This window comes from Carassius gibelio, chromosome A1 (genome assembly GCF_023724105.1).
Source record: "Carassius gibelio isolate Cgi1373 ecotype wild population from Czech Republic chromosome A1, carGib1.2-hapl.c, whole genome shotgun sequence".
In the NCBI taxonomy this organism is placed as follows: domain Eukaryota; kingdom Metazoa; phylum Chordata; class Actinopteri; order Cypriniformes; family Cyprinidae; genus Carassius; species Carassius gibelio.
The window spans coordinates 4,832,438-4,852,045 of NC_068371.1; the positions used below are offsets into that span (position 1 = coordinate 4,832,438).

General features: G+C 38.3%; 1 protein-coding gene across 4 annotated transcripts in view; it reads right to left on the bottom strand.

The window, feature by feature from the left end:
- Positions 1 to 13,476, bottom strand: part of LOC127964573 (LIM and calponin homology domains-containing protein 1) — a 43,819-nt gene extending 30,343 nt beyond the window's left edge. For 2 of the 4 annotated variants that reach the window (XM_052564979.1, XM_052564911.1), the window contains exon 1: positions 13,026 to 13,467. In XM_052564979.1, coding sequence (XP_052420939.1) covers positions 13,026 to 13,133 — 108 coding nt within the window. In that variant the 5' untranslated portion in view covers positions 13,134 to 13,467. Of the gene's footprint in view, positions 1 to 13,025 lie in introns of all 4 variants that reach the window. The other 2 variants (XR_008155128.1, XM_052564845.1) reach the window with 2 other exon arrangements.
- Positions 13,477 to 19,608: the final 6,132 nt, after the last annotated feature.

Sequence of the window (19,608 nt, forward strand, 5' to 3'; positions counted from 1 at the left end):
TGTAAGTGTGAGTGATTATATACAGTAAACTGTGGGTAGTGTGTGTGTGCATTTAACATGCACAAGTACTAAACTAGTATTACATAACCTGTCCTTACTTAACACGTTTAAACAAGCGTGTATGTGTAAGAAAAAGGCTCTCTATTGCCTAGAGGCCAAGTACATGACCAAGTAGTTGAGATTAACAAAGATTAGTTTCAATAATGCAAGCACTTTGGAATGAAGAAGAAACCTGCAAGCACACACACAATTACCCATAAACCTGTTACCCCCTAAACTCAGAGCAGGAAACAGCTGACCTGTACATCAGTACGAGGTCACTCATTGTCCATTGTCCTTCAACTGCTGCTTAGAAAGGAAGTCACACAATACTTTTAAAGGAAGTTCACCAAAAATTGCTAATTTGCTGAAAATGTACTCACCCTCAGGTCATCCAAGAGGAGTTTGTTTCCTCATCGGAAAAGATTTAGAGAAATTTAGCATCGCATCACTATCCTATGCAGTGAATGGGTGCCATCAGAATAAGAGTCCAAACAGATGATAAAAACATCACAGTAATCCACAGCACTCCAGTTCATCAATAAACACATTGTGAAGTGAAAAACTGTTTGTTTGATATAAACAAATCCATCATTAAGATGCTTTAGCTTTAAACAAATTGCTTCTGGGCAACACACATGTCCATAATCCATAAAAATGCTTCCTAGTGGAAAAAGTCCATCTCCTGTTTCATGGCAAAATCTACCAAAATATTAGTTTAGAACTGGACTGTTTTCACTTGTAAATATACTTTGATCTGTGCATAATTCTCTCCTGAATCAGATGAGACATCTTTTTTTTACTGGAGTAAGCAATAGTATGGATATTGGACATTAAGAGTGGAATCAACAGTTCAAAGTTAATAACTTGATGGATTCAATACAAATATACTCCTTTCACGAGATGTTAACTGTTGGACTTGAGTCATGTGGATTACTTGTGGATTATTGTGATGTTTTTATCAGCTGTTTGGACTCTCATTCTGACGGCACCCATTCACTGCACAGGATACATTGGTGGGCAAGTGACATAATGCTACATTTCTCAAAATCTGTTCCTCTGGAAAAATACATTCTTCTAGATTTTCGATTTCTTAAAGGTTACTAACCTTTCAGCAAATTTTCATTTTTTTTTTAAGAACACCTGTCCACTACTGAACTTATTCTGCAAGTGGGAGCCTTACACACTGAAATAATTTGGTTATTCATCATTCATTCTCCACACAACCCGGTCATCCTTGGCTTACCCAGGCTACACGACCATAATCTACAAATATCTTGGCATAAGAAACAGATCATGCCCAACTGCTTGTCTAAATGCCAACTCAGCCGCACATATACCTTCAGAGTATTGCAATCTGCTTGAAGCCTTTAGTAAAACCAAAGCTTCAAAACTACCCCCGAAAGGACCCAGTGACTGTGCCATAGAACTGCGACCTGGCACCATGCGGCAGAGGAAGAATCTTTCCCTTGTCTGAACCTGAGGCTGAAGCATTGAAAACACATTTTGAAGAAGAGCTAGCCAAGGGTTTCATTCATCCATCCATCCACTTCACCAAGAGCAGATTCTTCTTCAGGGGAAATAAGGATGGTGGCCTTTGTCCTTGTATTGATTATCGAGGCTTAAATGAAATGACGTACAATTTCCGATATCCATTGCCCCTGGTTCCAGCAGTATTGAAGCAGCTCAGAACTGCAATGTTTTCACAAAGCTAGATCTGGATCTAGATCAGGCTGTCCAATAGTCCGTCCATGCATGTTCCAGTCCTTCATAAGCAACATATTCAGAGAGACTTTGAACCAGTGCCTAATCATATACATTGATGATACCTTGATCTACGCTAACACTTTAGAGAAGCACGTCAAGCAGGTCCAGGTGGTTTTAAAGTGTCTCATCGAACACCAACTGTATGTTAATGCAGAAAAATGCAAATTCCATCAAGCTTTAATCTCCATTCTTGGTGACATCATCAGTCCCGAAGGGGTGTCTATAGGTGAGAGCAAAGTACAAGCGGTTCTCAACTGGCCTCAGTGAAGGAACTACAATGTTTCTTGGGATTTGCTAGCTTTTACAGAAGATCTATCAGGAACTCAACAAACTGCTCAACTCACCTCAATGGTAAAGTGAAGGAATACTAACCTTCGCTGGTCTACTGGTGCTTTTCAAGCTTTCAAAGGATTGAAGAACCGCTTCACCCCTGCACCCATTCTGCATCATCCTGACCCTAACATACCTTTTGTGGTAGAAGTAGATGCATCTAACACCGGCATTGGCGCCAATCTCTCCCAACGTCATGGTAATCCTCCTAAGCTTTTCCCATGTGACTACTTCTCTCACAAACTCTCAGCCGCTGAACAGACCTATGATGTAGCCAATCGAGAGCTCCTTGCCATGAAAGCGGCATTTGAAGAATGATGTCACTGGCTGGAGGGGGCAAGGCATCCATTTCTGGTATTAACAGATGTAGCAAATTAGCTCAAAAGGGAAATGTATACAAATAATTACAATGAATTATAATTGATTACAATTATTTAAGCTGCATCGGCTGCCAGTAGTAACTAGTAGAATCAATATTACCATCAACTAATCAGTTCATCCCACCGACATTCGGAATAATTTGTAATTATTTACACAAAGTAATTATATTTTCATGGCCATAGAAAATAACTTTCTTACAGTACTAGTGCAATAGAGCATGTAACAAGATCATGAATTGTTAAAGGGACTTGTTTTTACAGCTCTTTGTCTTCGAGCATGGTATTTTGCATATGCAACTGGACTGGGTGCTGGTCCAAAACTATTAAAGATTCTTAGAACACTGGTATGTTGCATAGGTATCAACATAAAATATGCACTATCATTATTTTAGATCATCAAAATCAGGGGTGCCCAAACTCGGTCCTTGAGGGCCAATGTCCTGCAGAGTTTAGCTTCAACCTGCCTCAACACATCCATCTGGAGGTTTCTAGAATGGTTAGTAAGAGCTTGATTAGCTGGTTCAGGTGTGTCTAATTGGGGATGGATCTAAACTCTGCATGACCCCAGCCCTCTGGGACTGAGTTTGGGCACCCCTGACCCCAAAATACATTTGATCCCACTCCAGATGCAGCTTCTGTTTTTCTTGCAGTGGAAAGGTGTTGATTCTGACTTCATTTGAATGATTACAACACTACAGTTTCTTGTTATTCTAACTGAATTCATTGGAACAATGTAAGAATTTCATGTGAAAGATGACGCATTTAATAAGATTAGGGGGGAATGGATCATTTATAAACATAATGGGAAATGACATCCGTTTTGTTAAATACAGCAACTCATTTTCAGTTAACTGTTATTTCTACCGCTTTCCAGTCACAGAGCACTTTATTTTGAGAGTTGTTTAAGTGAGAGAACATCTGTAACTTGTTGCATTGAAAAAAATTTTGGTTTGTATAATGTTAATAATAGTTCTTATAAATTAAATCAGAATCAACAGAAAATGGTATTGGTAGGTCACACTTAAAAAAAAAAAATTAAATCAGCCAAATTCCAATCGGTGCATCTCTAATTATTGGATTGACTATATTTTTAATCAAATAAATGCATTAAAGAGATTTCATTTAAAGCATTACAACGTTTAAACAGCAGTTTTATACCAAATTTTATGCTGAAGAAAAAAGTTAATTATACAGGGAAAACAATATTCTACAAAAACACAGACACAGCAATTATAGTGCACTATATAGGGAATGAGATTTGATTTAGGACAAAGCTACTCATAGTGATTTTCACACATGCTGTCTGCATTCACTCTCTCAGAATCACACACTCTCTTCATTAGATGAGCACACACACACACACATAAATTAGAGGCAAGCTGTTTTTCAGACAAATGTTCATCTGCCTGCACCAACATACTCAATATTACTGTGGACCAGAGTCAGAAGTTAATTCCTGAAGGGAAGAAATCACTTCAGCAACTCCATAACTCAGCTATATGAAACAGTTTTTACATTAACATCTACCATAACTGTAGTACAATCTGCAGCTATTATAGAAGCTGTAGGTGTAATTAACTGAAAGTGTCATTTTCAAACTAATACCATTTTCAGAGTTGTTAAGGTACATTTTTGTAGGATTTCAAACATCCTAACAAACAAAAAACATATTTTATTGTTAATAAATGGAAAATATAATGTTAACGGTGTTGACATGACCTGGGGACAATTTTTTAGTTTAATTTCCCCTTATCATACACTGTCAACTAAAATCTAAAGATAAATGTCTTATAAACTGAAATGTGCCTTAAGAAGCAAATATTGTCCTCAATAAAACTGCTCTTAATATTGTGAAGGCTATATGACAGTCCTGCATTCACATACTGGCCTAATTCATTCATATAGAGAGATAAGACGTAATAGAGTGAAAGAGCTGATTGCTGGCAACATTTTTAGGAAAAAACAAAAAAGCTTCTGGTGGCAGACAAGCAGTTCTGTTACCTTGACGCCAAGCTTACAAACACACACACACACACACACACACACACACACACTTACACCTGCTGGTGACAGTCCAGTCAACATTCCCACAGCAACAGCTCCCCTACAGTGCAGTTGTGTAAGAGGCTACATTTCACCTTAAGATGCCATTCACCAGAGCCAAGAAAACAGAGAGCTGCCATTAGCTGACTCAAAGTTATAGCTCACTTGCCAGCAGTTTTTGCTGAAATCATGCTCTCTTCTGTTAGTCTGTCACACTCACATAGTACCATGCTTTATTTTGGCAACAAGTCAATCTAATTCTCACTAAGAAAAAAACAAAAAACAGAGCTACCAGACTAACAGAAACTATTGTATTGCACTGAATTCAGTAACTAGCTCTGCCATCTCAATGTATATGATTATATATTTTCCCCTTATCATATTATGTGTATCCAGTGAAGAAAACCCTGCCTTGTGTGTGACACATAGCTTTGTGTGTTTTTTGGGGGGAAAAAACTTTGTCTCTGAATTTCTGTTAACTAAAACTAAAATGTAAATTATTAAAAATATTTTTTGGTAATTGAAATAAAAAAATTTAACTGAATAATTTAAAATAAATGGAATATAAATTTTAGATTAAATATTATTATTTTTTACATTTGAGAAATTTATACAAATATTTAAAAAACTTAAACTGTTAAAAGTAGGTTTTGGTTATTGAAATAAAGCTAAAATCAAATATTAGACAGATTAAACTTTGAAATAATTTATTTTATTTATAAATTAATTATAGAACTATTTAAAAAAAATAGCAAGAAGGCATGACTACTGAACTAAAAATGTAACTATAAATAAAATACAAACTGAAAATATAAAACTGAAAGGTAAATCAAAATATCAACAAATACAAATATGTGTGTGTGTATATTTTTTTAAATAATATATTGTGTGTTGTGGTGTTATGATTCACCTTGTTTCTGGTTGGTTTGGTTCATGGCTTATAATGCATTATGAAAGACTCCCTACATAAAAAGACAATGTTTGACAATCTGCCCCATGACATCATCCTTAAAGGCCGACAAAAATAGCAGTATATGGGTGCTATTCCTGCTTATAATCACCTAAGCAACAGCCTCAGAAGCAGGAAGCAAGGGCTACTCTCAGTGAGGCAGAAACAGACAGGGGATGATGTCTCTCAGGATGTACAGCCTTAAAATACATCTGAAAATAGGCCACCTGACTAGGGCTGTTTGAAATAGACAACTCCAGCTCATCCGTCCAGACAAGAGCACACACAGGATTAAACAGCAAACTCTCTCACCACTACAGGAACATTAAAAGCTGTAAAAGAACAACGGATATTACATGGGCAAAAGCGGATTTAACAATGATATGCTCATCTCTCCATTTGTTCATTGGAATGTCACTCTAATCTCAATTTGAAATGGACATTTTATTGAAAATTATACTTTACCAATGTGCAAAATGTTCAAAAGTGCTACTAAAAACCTAAAAACATAATACTATCAGAATAAAAACACAAATAGCTCATACTTCATATGCAATTGACTGCTTTTTATTGCTTTCCATCAAACTGTTTGCAACCTAGAAATCCATAACTAAGAGCATAAACATGAATTGGGTCACGAATACATAGCACAGTAGTCCATCCTCCAACAGTTCAACATTAAAAGTATCTTAATGATGGATTCATTTCTTACAAACATGCAGCTTTTGGCTTCACAGGATATTAAGTATTAAAAAGAACTGGACAGCTGTAGGTATCCTAAATTTAGACTGACAGAATTTGGGTGATTGGAGCACGTTAAAATAACCAAGCAAATGACATGTGTGTGTGGGACGGGGGCAGAGACACACACAGGAAGGCACAGTGTGTATTAATAAGAGAAAATGCATTGCTTCAAATTCATTCCTAAATGTATTCTGTTCTGTAGGAATAATTATTCACAAAAGTATGTGTTGGGACCGTTTAGTCAAAAGAAATGTACTCTATCAAGCGTCCCACAACCACAGGGTAGCCATAGTTTCAACCAAAAAACCACAGTTTCTGCAATGATTGTAACTAGGTCTACAGAAAAACATTACATTCATTCTAGCTGGGCAAAAACCTTCCATATATTTTTGGATGACAGTTGTGGTGAAAACCCAAGTTACCACAGTTTTATTATAGGAGCAATAACTGTAGCAACTATGATATTTTTGGCAGAAACTATGGTTAGCAAAGCATAATTCTGTAACAGTAACAGGAAACACAGCTCCGAACATAAGTATGTATGTGCATCGCACTGCTTTCTTCTGTTGGCCTTGTTTCCAATGATTAACATTGTTACAGCTAAATTTGGGGTTTGTATTGAGGTCTGAAACAGTGCTGAATTCAAATGGATCATGCAGTGCATGACTCTGATTCATGCAGCGCTGTTCAATTCGGTCAACAAACCCATATTCCAGTGGCTTGTGCCACACTGTTCACAGGCCGTGCAGATATTAGATTTGTGCTGCATGGTTTAGTTGGAAAGCCCTGTTTTGTTTTATTTGCTGTCTGGCGTTTCCCATACATGACTGAAAATTTCAGCGCACAAACAAAGACCTGGGCCAACACAACCGCTGACAATATGTAGCCACAGCAACAGAAAAGACAAATGCGTTTGCATGTGCATTTTGAGGTCAGAGGTCAAAACTGTGACATTGTCTGCTGCCTGATTTTGGAATAGCATACTAGTCATACTATTTCTACCATAACTTTATATATCTCTTCGTCTCTCCTAATATAGTGCAGCACCGTATTAACAAAGTTATGCTGAACGTCTATGGATACTTGGAGATTATTCCCTGACCAGGAAAAGCTTTTCCAAGATGAGTAAAAGCAGTGTTATATAACACTGCGTTTAAATGATTGCAAAATACATCAAGATTGTGAGTGTGCTCTCAAGGGTGGGTGGTGAAGCTGGAGAGATTTTGATGCTGGAAAGAATAGCATTTCTTTACATAAGTTACGAGACTCATTTACACAACATGAACAGTTGTGTTGTGTTGTATAAGACGAGAGCATTAGATGAACGTGTCTTCATCAAAAGCTACTTTTTTTTTTTGTAGTTCACAAGACGAGTTGTGACCAAAATGGTTGTGAAAGTGTCAAAAATTAAAAATGTGCAACAATAATTTCAAATCTATTAACATTTTGTCGTGCACAATAGTGTTTCCTGCACACAATAATGAACATAACACAAGCTGTGATGCATGATTCACAAACAACTGACATATAAATCAATTCAGATTCATACAGATCAGAGTCAAAAAGACTCAGGAAACCGCTTCATATCCATTAGCAGTTTGAATTAGACTTGGTTTATGAGACTTACATAAGCCCCGAGTTTTGTCGTATGAATAAATTCATAATGCTTTTCTTATTGTATGATGTATGAAACAGACTAATTTTTATTATTGATTAAAAATACAGTAAAACCTGTAATATCGTGAAATATTTTTACAATTTAAAGAGCCAGTAAGATGAAAATTCTGTTTATAAATCCTGTACAACAGGTTTAAATCCATCCAAGGTTAAAAAACATTGTCATTTTGTTAAAATATCATTTTAAAATTACCTCAATTCTCAGAGATCCCCAAACGGTTCGTGCAAAGCTGTTCAAAAGATTCAGTTTCCTTAAACCCCACCTTTCGGTAGCATACTGTGTTCTGATTGGTCAACTGACATAGTCAGTTTTGATTGGTTGTTCCGCACACAACTTCACAGTAAATAATGCGTTAGCAATCTTTTTGGGGTGAATTAATTAGGTCTTATTCCTCTCATCGCGAAGCAAACAGTAAAATAAAAAACCTGAAGAACAGTCTCGCTGCCTTTTCTTCTGTGTGGCCGCGCGCTTCAGTTTGAATCTGAATAGCACGTTCAGCGCGGGGGCGTGGTCACATTAAATATAATGAAGGGAGACGTGAAAAACGGACATCGCGTTGTTTTCATATGGATTACTTTATCACAGAATATCTGTTATATTTTCAGCAGCACTTGTTTAGTTTTAAAGTATACATGTTAAGTTTTCTATAGATATCTCTCTCATGTCTCTTCGCTGAGTATTCACGGAGTTACACTTCATTTTAATGACGTGTTTGTAAATGAAGATCAGCGCAGACAAAGGCTGCAGACAGCACACATACAAAAGGGATTTGTTGTACTGCTCTGGTATTGTGGTAAAAATGAATTTTAGCCATTGGTTCTTCTGATCTTCATTCTTTGGCAGTGAAAATAAAACAGACTTGCCTTTACAATTAAAAACACACTGTCTCCTCGACATGATGCTATCACAACAACCAGATCGTCTGTGTGGGGGGGGTGCAGGTCAGAGATCCGTTTCTCTCAAGACGGTAGGCGGAGATTATTATGCAAAGTGTTCCTAGTGACGTACATAGAGATGGGCAAAAGATTTGAAATCTATAACGACTCGTTTCAGTGATTCAGAGTCGACTCCATACTTTACAAGCCAATAACTTTATAAATCGTGTACTTTTTGGTTTAATTACTTTGCACATTGTTTACACTGATGGACAGCTACATCATACACTGTAATACAGGTAATTTTTGATTTCCCATCTGTGTGGCTCTTTAAAATTACCATTTTATATTGTAATACATTGTAAAATGTAATTCATTCCTATGATGCAAAGCTGAATTTTCAGCATCATTACTCATCTTTAGTGACACAAGATCCTTCAGAAATCATTCTGTTATGCTAATTTTCTGCTTAAGAAACATTTATCACTATTATCAATGTTGAAGTCCGTTGTGCTGCTTCATATTTTTGTGGTATCTGCCATAGCTTTTTCTGGATTTTTTGATGAACAGAAAAAAAATCAGAAATCTTTGAGCTATGCAATCGAAAAAGCTCTTCAAAACAACCACCTTTATCGATAAATTTAAAGCTTTATCCACCAATAAAATTACTTGGTTCCACTTGGCCCATCACTATAAAAGTGATGTCATATGATGAAGGCAGTACAGTTGCGTTACGAACGGAGTCATACAGTATATGTTGCTAATAATGCTGCATGGCACACAGAACTGATGCTAAACGATAGATTGGAGTAGATCTTAGTCCCAGAAACAACTTCACAAGCTCATTTGGATTTAAGTGTGTCTTAGTGGTTCGCCCTGAATACTTGAAAGCAAACCACAGCCAATGGCATCACATAGAGCTCATATTCAGGCTGTGTTTGTGATTCTTGAGAGGACTGTATTGAATGAATGTGAATTGTGTAGACAGCCCGTGTCTGTCTCACTGTGTAAGCTGTATCATTTAATCCGTATGTACTGTATGTGTGCGTGACCACACAGCTGTGACAGCTGGCTTTATGAAGTCATATGACAGAGCCATCTGTTCTCAAATGTACCAGCCTCTTTCACTTAGACACACACACATTTGACCTCATACCCTTGATCTGCCACATAGATGCTCTAAATGCTCTCAAAAGTGGACCATAAGTTAAAGTGCATATAACAGGACACATACATGGTCTCTGTTGTGAGTCTACGACAGTGGTGGTCATACGGTAGGACTGAAAGAACAGGCAGAGAAAGAGAGAAGTGCTCTGGAACCTGATCGTGTCTTGACATGTGATAGGCCAAGGCAGAGAAAGACTGTGTGTAATGTGATGTGGTTGCTGCTGTCCGTCTCTAGCCACTGACAGATGCACTGGGAGGGTTTCCTCAAACCATTTCCGTTCAATGACCCGTGGCCCGTCCAGCACACACCTATGAGCCCGGAGAGAGGAACTACTGAACAAAGACTGCAGGACATACGATACTCTGTCTAAAAACAATCCGAATATACAGATGTTTTATTTTTACAAATTATTTATCAATTATGAAGAAAAACTTGGGGGGGGGGGTGCGTAGAGATTTTAAAATGTTATAAGTAGATAAGTAAGTACAGGTAGTAAATTGTCACCTGGTACACCCAAATAATTCATGATTTGGAATAATATTAATAATAAATTATTTCAACTTGAAAACTTTTGATACCATTGAAATTAATAATTAATCATTTACTTGGAAATTTAGTGAACAAGTTAGAAATTTAATAATTCAGTTCACCTTTATCAACATATAAATTAATAATTCATGTTTTTCCAATAATAATAATAATAATAATAATAATAATAGTAAATAACACTCATTAATTTAAAATATAATAAAATGAATTTAGTTCAGTTTTTTTTACATTTTAATTAATAATTTAATGATAGATAGTTAGATAGATAGATATATAGATAAATAGATAGATAGATAGATAGATAGATAGATAGATAGATAGATAGATAGATAGATAGATAGATAGATAGATAGATAAAGGCGATTCCAGATTCCAGATTTTCAAATAGTTGCATCTCTGCCAGAAATTGTCCTGTCCTAACAAACCATACATCAATGGAAAGCTTATTTGTTCAGCCTTCAGGTGATGTATAAATCTCAATATTTAATAATTGACACATAAGACAGGTTTTGTGGTCCAGGGTCACATATTGTCCATCGCCACGCGTTCTAAATATTGACATGGACCCCATCTCGGCTGAGCACTCGAGGGCAGCTCAGTCTGGGGATGTGTCTCATGAGAGCTCCTTGTATCTTTGTACTGCAGTCTGCTGTTCACACTTCTGTCTGCCATATGCTTTGGTCTGTAATGTTCAAGCTCTTTCAGTGACTCATTTAGGAAAAAGCATTTTTAGCAGGAGTCAGAAGAACCATGTCTCTCTCTGTGCCAATTCAGTTAAAACTATTTGCGAGCAGCAGGGGGCTGGACTATTTCAGCATGTCTATTTATACTGATCGTCCTAAAACGCATGAGCTCCTGCCTGTGTCACTGACATGCCACAGAAACACACAGACAGAAAGACAGACAGATAAATGGAGATACAGTAATACAGAAAAAGTGTGAATTGATTATGGCATGGCATACAGAGCATAAATCCCATGCAACTTCATCTTTTATACTATTCTAACTAGGCAAGGCCTTGCATAACTAAATAACAATATACTAATACTGGCTGTAAGTGGGCTTTTATGTAAAAGTACCATATGTATATTATTATAAGGAAATACAGATTTTCAGAGTTGCTTAATGAGGACTTAACCATATAATATCTCACCTTATATTATTAATCTATATTAAGTATACTTGACCCTTGAATCAATTAATTGAAATAAATAGCTACTCAATTACTGATATCTTTAAAATCAAAAATATATAACATCATAGTAGCTGTTAATAATTTATGATGCACTGAAAGACAATAAATACTCTGCTAGAATACATTTAATATATTAACATATCCAGATATAGGACTAAAACAAAGTACTATGCAATATCCAATTTAAAAAATCTATATAATGCAGTGCACTATATTTGCAACTTCATCTTTTATATTAATCTAACTTGCATATTCCAGATAAATAATAGTATACTAAGTGGGTCACTATGTAAAACGTTTGAAGGGCCATATGTATATTATCATAAGTACCGATAAATAAATAGAAATGAGATTGAAGTAAATAAATCATCAAACAGTTAAAGGAGGGGATGGGGGGGGGGTATAATTTAATAGAAACTAAATATTTCCCAAATAATATTTCAGAAATGAAAAATATTTTCACATTATAAATCTAGTCTCTACACAAGAAACTGTACACACAAATCTGGTGTCCATGGCATCTGAAATAAATATGAATAAAACCCCTTATCTAATGCACAAGAGTGAACCTGAAATCTAGATCAGTGACGTGAGGATTCTCCCTATCCAATCCACGAACTATAAAATAGGTCATAATATTAATACCAAGACCTACATCTCAAACCTTTAACATCTCTAGGGATGAAATAGTCCTACATTCACGTGTCACACTAGATATTGAATAAGGTCAAATAAAACGAAGGTCGAATAAATACTGTATATGCCACAAATGCTCCGTAAACAAACTGTTTGACTGAGCTTGCCTTGTGCGCTGCCTTGACCACTGGCCTCGATGGGAAAGGGGCGTGTTCTGAAGGACAAGGGGGCGTGTCTCCTGGCTTCCACAACAACTGGAATCTCTTAGCAGAAGGGGGCGGGTCCCCTCGCAGACTAATATGAGTGCATCCTTCTGTTTCTGCACGTCTTCAAAATGAGCTATGTTTTGTTTGGAAAAGCATTCACTCCATTAGCGATCTGCATTCTTAAATCTAGCAGCAAATTTGAATAGGCTGTCATGTGAGTGAAAAAAATATCGGTGAGCCATCAAAGCCGCTAGTCCGATTACAGCGGCCGAATCCGGCGCACATGATCCCCGCGCTGCTGTAACCAAAGACGCTCCACACGCTCACAACAGGTGACGGTGCAATATTTATAAGCTGTTCAGAGCATAATGTAACCTTTTTATATGAGTGCCAGAACAGACATTAAAATGACGCGAGAGAAATGTTTACTTCCAGCTCTGTGAGCATGCCTGGACGGCCAACTCACCTCGATCCATTTTTGAGCCTCTCGAAACGCTTGTTCTGGCGTAGCGTCAGCAGATTCAGCTTGATCCAGCTGGGCACTTGAAGCCGAATCGTCTCCGGGACTGGCCATTTCCAAAAAAAGAACAAGAAAACCTAGATGAGATATCCAGCGCTCGGCGAACAGACAGAACTGCGTGTTTTCTTGAGATCATTCGCTATTGCAGCGGGCACGTATGCGGAGCTCGAGCGTTCACCGCGCAACACACTGCGGTTCTCCAGCGCGCAGCAGCACTGCAGATGAACCACGCGCGATGCAATACGAGTCCGACCTCCGCTGCTAAAAATATAAGCCAAAAAAACACCAGAGGTCTTCGTTCAACCAATGCGTAGACAGAGCCCAGCCCCGCGAGCGCATCAGCCTCCCTTTCTCTCTTCTCCTAAAGAACGGGAGACTGGCATGCGCGCGAGCGCGGGGGAAAGGAATTTAACGAGAACAATCGTGCAGTTCCGTTACAGCTCCAGTTACGACCAGACATCTTTCTCTCGCTCGTTCTCTATGTTATATTTTATATTATAGCCATTTTATTTTATTGTAGCTTTTTATATATACTATATCATAGATATAGACGTAACTATATCTTGTCTTTCACCCTCTATTTTAATTAAGTACAATAAATCAAGTTAGTTAATATAAAGTAAAACTAGATTTGCATTTGCTGAAGAAAATACAAAAACATTGCTAACATTTCAGGTAAATTTATAATTGGAAAAATGTGTGAACCCACGGATAGAGGGAGACAGAGATTTCTAGAATCATGCGTTGTGTAAGAAATGTGATAAAATAATTTTTTTTTTTTACCTTGATGACTTTATATGTAACCATATAAAATCAAACCTTATGTTATTTATCTATATCAAATACTTGACCATTGAATCAATTAATTGAAATAGCTACTCAGTTACTGTTACCTATAAAATCAAATAAACACTCTGCTAGAGTACATTTAACATATCTAGATACAGAACTAGAATAAAGCACTATGCAATGCATTAAATATTTAGAGAACAGATTTAAAAAAAAAAACTAAAGAATGTAGTGCACTATATTTTGCATTATTCCTTCTCCAACATTTTAAATGTCAGTGGTATTTTTAGCCCATGGTTCATTTCTGACTTTGTTGTACAGTGTGCCATTTTTACACTACAGTCACATTAGTGAAATTTCACTGGTTCACACTGAAGTGACTTTCAAACCTAGCATCTTCGAAATCTGTGTATGGAAATCTTTTGCGAATTTCCTACTGGAATTATATTTAAATATGTCTCCTTTATTTAACTTCTTATAATAATGCTTCTTCTTGAGCTGAACTGAATGTGTCAGATTAAAGAGGGATACCAAATGTGCAGTTCTGTGTGTGCCCAGAATCAGAAGTGAAATCTTATAACCAATAGGTGTCATCACACTCCAGCTTGAGTCCCATTTTTTTCTCTTAGTCGCCTTGCACCCTCTGCAGGAAGGACTTTTTTTTCTCATGGGAATCCCTTATTCTATAGCAATATTATCTGTTTATTTTTGTACAACAGACAAGCAAGGTATTGTAGTCAATAACCTATTTACTTTCTGTTAGGAATTCAATCATTTTATACAAACAAGCACAGGGAAAAACAAAAGAAGCAGTCACAGATGATATGTTTGAATTGTATTTTTTGATAAGCAATTGTTTCTTTATCAATGAGGTGTAAAATACTGTTCCCTTTTAAGGGAACTTCGAACTGCGTCCTCTAGGGGACCCGTGTCTGAAGCATACATTGAAAAAACACCAACTTGTTGGATAGCAACAGCCTCCGACGTCACTATCGGAGCGACTATAAATAAGCAACGGGAGAGCACGTCACTATCTTCTTCATCTTCACTGACTGTTCTGTTTGAAGGATGTCCGGCCAGGTCACCGCGAGGGGTCTCCTGGCCGCTTAGGGTTGCTGTCGCATCTAGCGGGAAGTGGAGGTTGCAGTTACAGAAGTCTTCTTGTATACGCTGCCTCAGGTGATGCTCCCCTCACCTGAGGTTTGTAAAATTGAGCTTGCCTCTCCCGTGAGATTCAGTGCCTCTGCGATGCTTAGGAACCTTTAAGTACACACGCTAAGCTTTGTGTACTTTCTCAAAACCACATGGTGGTCAGTGTGCACGTGAACACTTTGCGCACTTAAAAATGCACGCAAGACTCTGCAAACTTTCAGAAATCTTGTACGATAAGGGTTACGTGCTCCGCTTCGTTCCCTTTCTTGAGATGATTAGACCTTGGTTCCATGGGTTCCATTCAGCCAGTGTGTATTTGTTTATACACCTCAAGCATCGCTTCCCTCAACATGAGGGGCTAATTAGGGGATTCTCGTGGTAATTTAGCAGCGCTCCCCTTTTTCCAAAAAAAATTTAAAAAACGGTCGCCTATGAGCGCGCACCTCTGAGCTCGGAGTTCTCCTATCATATGAGACTGAGTTCTCTGTTTTTTCCCCAGAGCGCTCCAGTATTGTTTCCATAGATCGACTTGATGACTCTCAATCATACAGCTTTGAGACGCAACGTTCCATCTATGAGCTGATCTATCAGAGTGCCACGAGAGCCCCTCCTTAGAACAGTGTTTGCAAATCCATGCTATGGTAAGTGTGCACGTGAAGTCTTTGCACACTTTCTGAAATCCACACTGTGGTAAGTTCGCACACTAGTATTCTGCATTCTTTCTAAAATCCTTTATGGTGAGGGCTTCACGCGGTTGCTTCGTACCCTTTCTTGAGTTGGTAAAAGCCCCGTTCATCTTGGGCGCCACTCCACCTACAGTATGTATCCTTGGATACCTATCTAAACAGGGTGTTGCTACTAGAGAACTGTCGAGACAGCTCTTTCAGCAAGCTTATGCGTAAGCTAGCGGTAGCCCCTGTGTGACAGGCAAGCCTTGGTAGAAATACTAGGTTCTTAGCTGTATCCCTTTAAAGGAATCTTTCCTGATTCCAAGCCTTCAGCTCTACCCCGGGCCGAGGCCCTAACAATTAAGCTGGGTATGTAGCTTGGGCCTTTTGGTCGTAAGGGGTATCACAGACAGCCGTCTAAACGTCCCATGGGCAACTCCCATGGAAATGGTAGAGTTGGTACTTAGTGCTCGCCATAATTTTGGCCTGCACTCCGCTCAGCATGGTGGCGTGGGTATACTGTTCCCCAAAGCGGCCCCTAGAGGACGCAGTTCTAGGTTCCCTCGAAAGGGAACTGTCTCAGGTTACATATGTAACCATAGTTCCCTGAGTAGGGAACGAGACACTGCGTCCTCTATCTGCCTGCCATGCTTCGGAGGCAAGCTTCAGACAGCAAGCTCTCCCGGTGCTTATTTATAGTCGCTGTAGTGTAGTGACGTCGGAGGCTGTCGCCAGCCAACAAGTTGGTGTTTTTTCAATGTATGCTTCAGACACGGGTCACGACGGGGTGTTCCCCAAAGCAGCCCCTAGAGGATGCAGTGTCTCGTTCCCTACTCAGGGAACTATGGTTACATATGTAACCTGAGACAGTTTCAGGGACTTTTCTGGAGTTGCAAACCTGTTATTTGGCCTACATGCCTCAGGCAATGCCACAAATCTTACAAACATTACAAAAATCCAGTGAAATTTCTTCCTCTGAGTCACAGGTGGTGACATTTTATTACAGAACCCCATACACTCACCTAAAGGATTATTAGGAACACCATACTAATACTGTGTTTGACCCCCTTTCGCCTTCAGAATTGCCTTAATTCTACATGGCATTGATTCAACAAGGTTGGCCCATATTGATGGGATAGCATCTTGCAGTTGATGGAGATTTGTGGGATGCACATCCAGGGCACAAAGCTCCCATTCCACCACATCCCAAAGATGCTCTATTGGGTTGGGATCTGGTGACTATGGGGACTATTTTAGTACAGTGAACTCATTGTCCTGTTAAAGAAACCAATTTGAAATGATTCGAGCTTTGTGACATGGTGCATTATCCTGCTGGAAGTGATCACATCGTCAGAAACAATGCTCAGGTAAGCCGTGGCATTTATACAATGCCCAATTGGCACTAAGGGGCCTAAAGTGTGCCAAGAAAACATCCCCCACACCATTACACCACCACCAGCAGCCTGCACAGTGGTAACAAGGCATGATGGATCCATGTTTTCATGCTGTTTACGCCAAATTCGACAATTCAATTCAACAGAAATCGAGACTCATCAGACCAGGCAACACTTTTCCAGTCTTCAACTGTCCCATTTTGGTGAGCTCGTGCAAATTGAAGCCTCTTTTTCCTATTTGTAGTGGAGATGAGTGGTGGGGTCTTCTGCTGTTGTAGCCCATCCACCTCAAGGTTTTGCGTGTTGTGGCTTTACAAATGTTTTGCTGTATACCTCAGTTGTAACGAGTGGTTATTTCAGTCAAAGTTGCTCTTCTCTCAGCTTTAATCAGACGGCCCATTCTCCTCTGACCTCTAGCATCAACAAGGCATTTTCACCCACAGGACTGCTGCATACTGGATGTTTTTCCCTTTTCACACCATTCTTTGTAAACCCTAGAAATGGTTGTGCGTGAAAATCCCAGTAACTGAGCAGATTGTGAAATACTCAGACCGGCCCGTTTGGTACCAACAACCATGCCAAGCTCAAAATTGCTTAAATCACCTTTCTTTCCCATTCTGACATTCAGTTTGGAGTTCAGGAGATTAGGTGTTTCTCAATGTCAAGGAAGGATCCTCGGAAGCCAGTATTTCGAGGATGCTACGTCATCGACATCCGTCGAAGGACTGTTCCAATGTCGAGGATCCTCGGAATTTCAACCAAGGACTGAGTCCTTCGTTCGAAGAATATCCCATACACAGGAAAGGATGCATATGTGTATCCTTCGCGCTCTCAAATCACCCACAATCCTATGCGCGCAGCTTCGCTAACGTTAGTTCAAAAATTAAAAAATGTCGAACGTTAACATAGTCGGAGCGTTAACGGTTTTTATTTACGTTACCAAACATTTGTTATAACTGTAGTAAATATAAGTTTGACGTTTAAATGCCAGTACAAATTACTACCGTATTGATATCGTAAATTATACAAATATAAACGGTTAACTGAACCGGACCTGTCGTTTAACAATTGGTTGCGTCAACGGCATTTCTTTTATAAATAACTAGTTAAGTTGCCTAATGTAATTTAATGATACCATTCACAGGGTTATTCAAACGTACCTTTTCACTAACGTAATGACGCAATTACGTGCACTTGCTAGCCTGTTCCATTTACGTGTTCTCCGTATGCTAAAGAGGAGTCTCACCTAGCCTCTGAAGGAAGTGACTTGGAAGGATCAGTCCTACCAAGGAAGTATCCTTGACATTGAGAAAAGCCTATTGTCTTGACCAGGACCACACCCCTAAACGCATTGAAGCAACTGCCATGTGATTGACTGATTAGATAATTGCATTATTTAGAAATTGAACAGGTGTTCCTAATAATCCTTTAGCTGAGTGTATATCAACCTTGTGAGCAAGACTTTGTGCATAAATTGTCTTGTGAACGTTGTGTGCGCACCATTATTTTCAGTTGCTGATTTCAGTTAGCGTTTGCCATTTCTACACTTTCAATATCAGGCAACTGTCACATCCAGAACTATTACTGAGTGAGAGCAAACAAATGTTCCTTCCTTCCTTGCTCAGCATCATGGCAATATGACTCCAGACCAGGGGCTTATGTGAATGTGATATTAAAGATGTAGATGAGAAGCACAGGAGAGAGAAAAAAAAAGACAACACCTACATCCAAGAAACAAGTTCTGCACAAAACACTGGACTAAGTGTCAAAAAACTATATGCTTGTTTTTGATGTATAAGAATGTATGCAACGGTTTCTCTTTTTTTTCCTGCTGCATGTAATTATTCTTTAGATCCATATCCAACTAGAGAATTGAAGATACTCCAACTCTGAGGCTTTGTTTTGGCACCACAGAGAATCAACTGTTGCAAAACTCATGCTGCTTTTTATGATGCAGTCTTCCAAGCATATAGAGCTCAAGTGAGATTATAGAAGTTGATTAACAATTTAAAGCATTTTCAAGTAGTTACATATCATCCTTAGCTTATGGTTAGAAGATGCAGCAGACTGGATTGCTCTCTAGACACTGCTTGCAGACACAACCAGATATTTTGGTTCAAAGTAAATTAAACGGCAACTTAAAACGTCTGTATAAAGCAGCTTTATAACTGTTGTTGTCCAATCAAACTTGATACCAGTGTTGGATGTAATTATCTACTGAAGAGTGTGACATTTAAAAATGTTATGATTCATTTCTGCATGAACACAGAACACCCCTATGACAAGTTAAAGGGATAATTCACCCCAAAATGCCATTTGTGTCAAATACATTCGCAATTTCTACGTAAAAACTTTAAACTTTTTTTTTTCTTCATCAATGAAAAATGGCATTTTTCCATTTTTGTAAGGGATTGAGATATTCCTTTAACCAAGCAGTAAAACTTGAACATGAGAACGAAGAAAATAAAGATAAAAAGATGAGATAAGAATGGCTGGAAAAAGTAAAGAACAGAGAAGGTCAAGGAA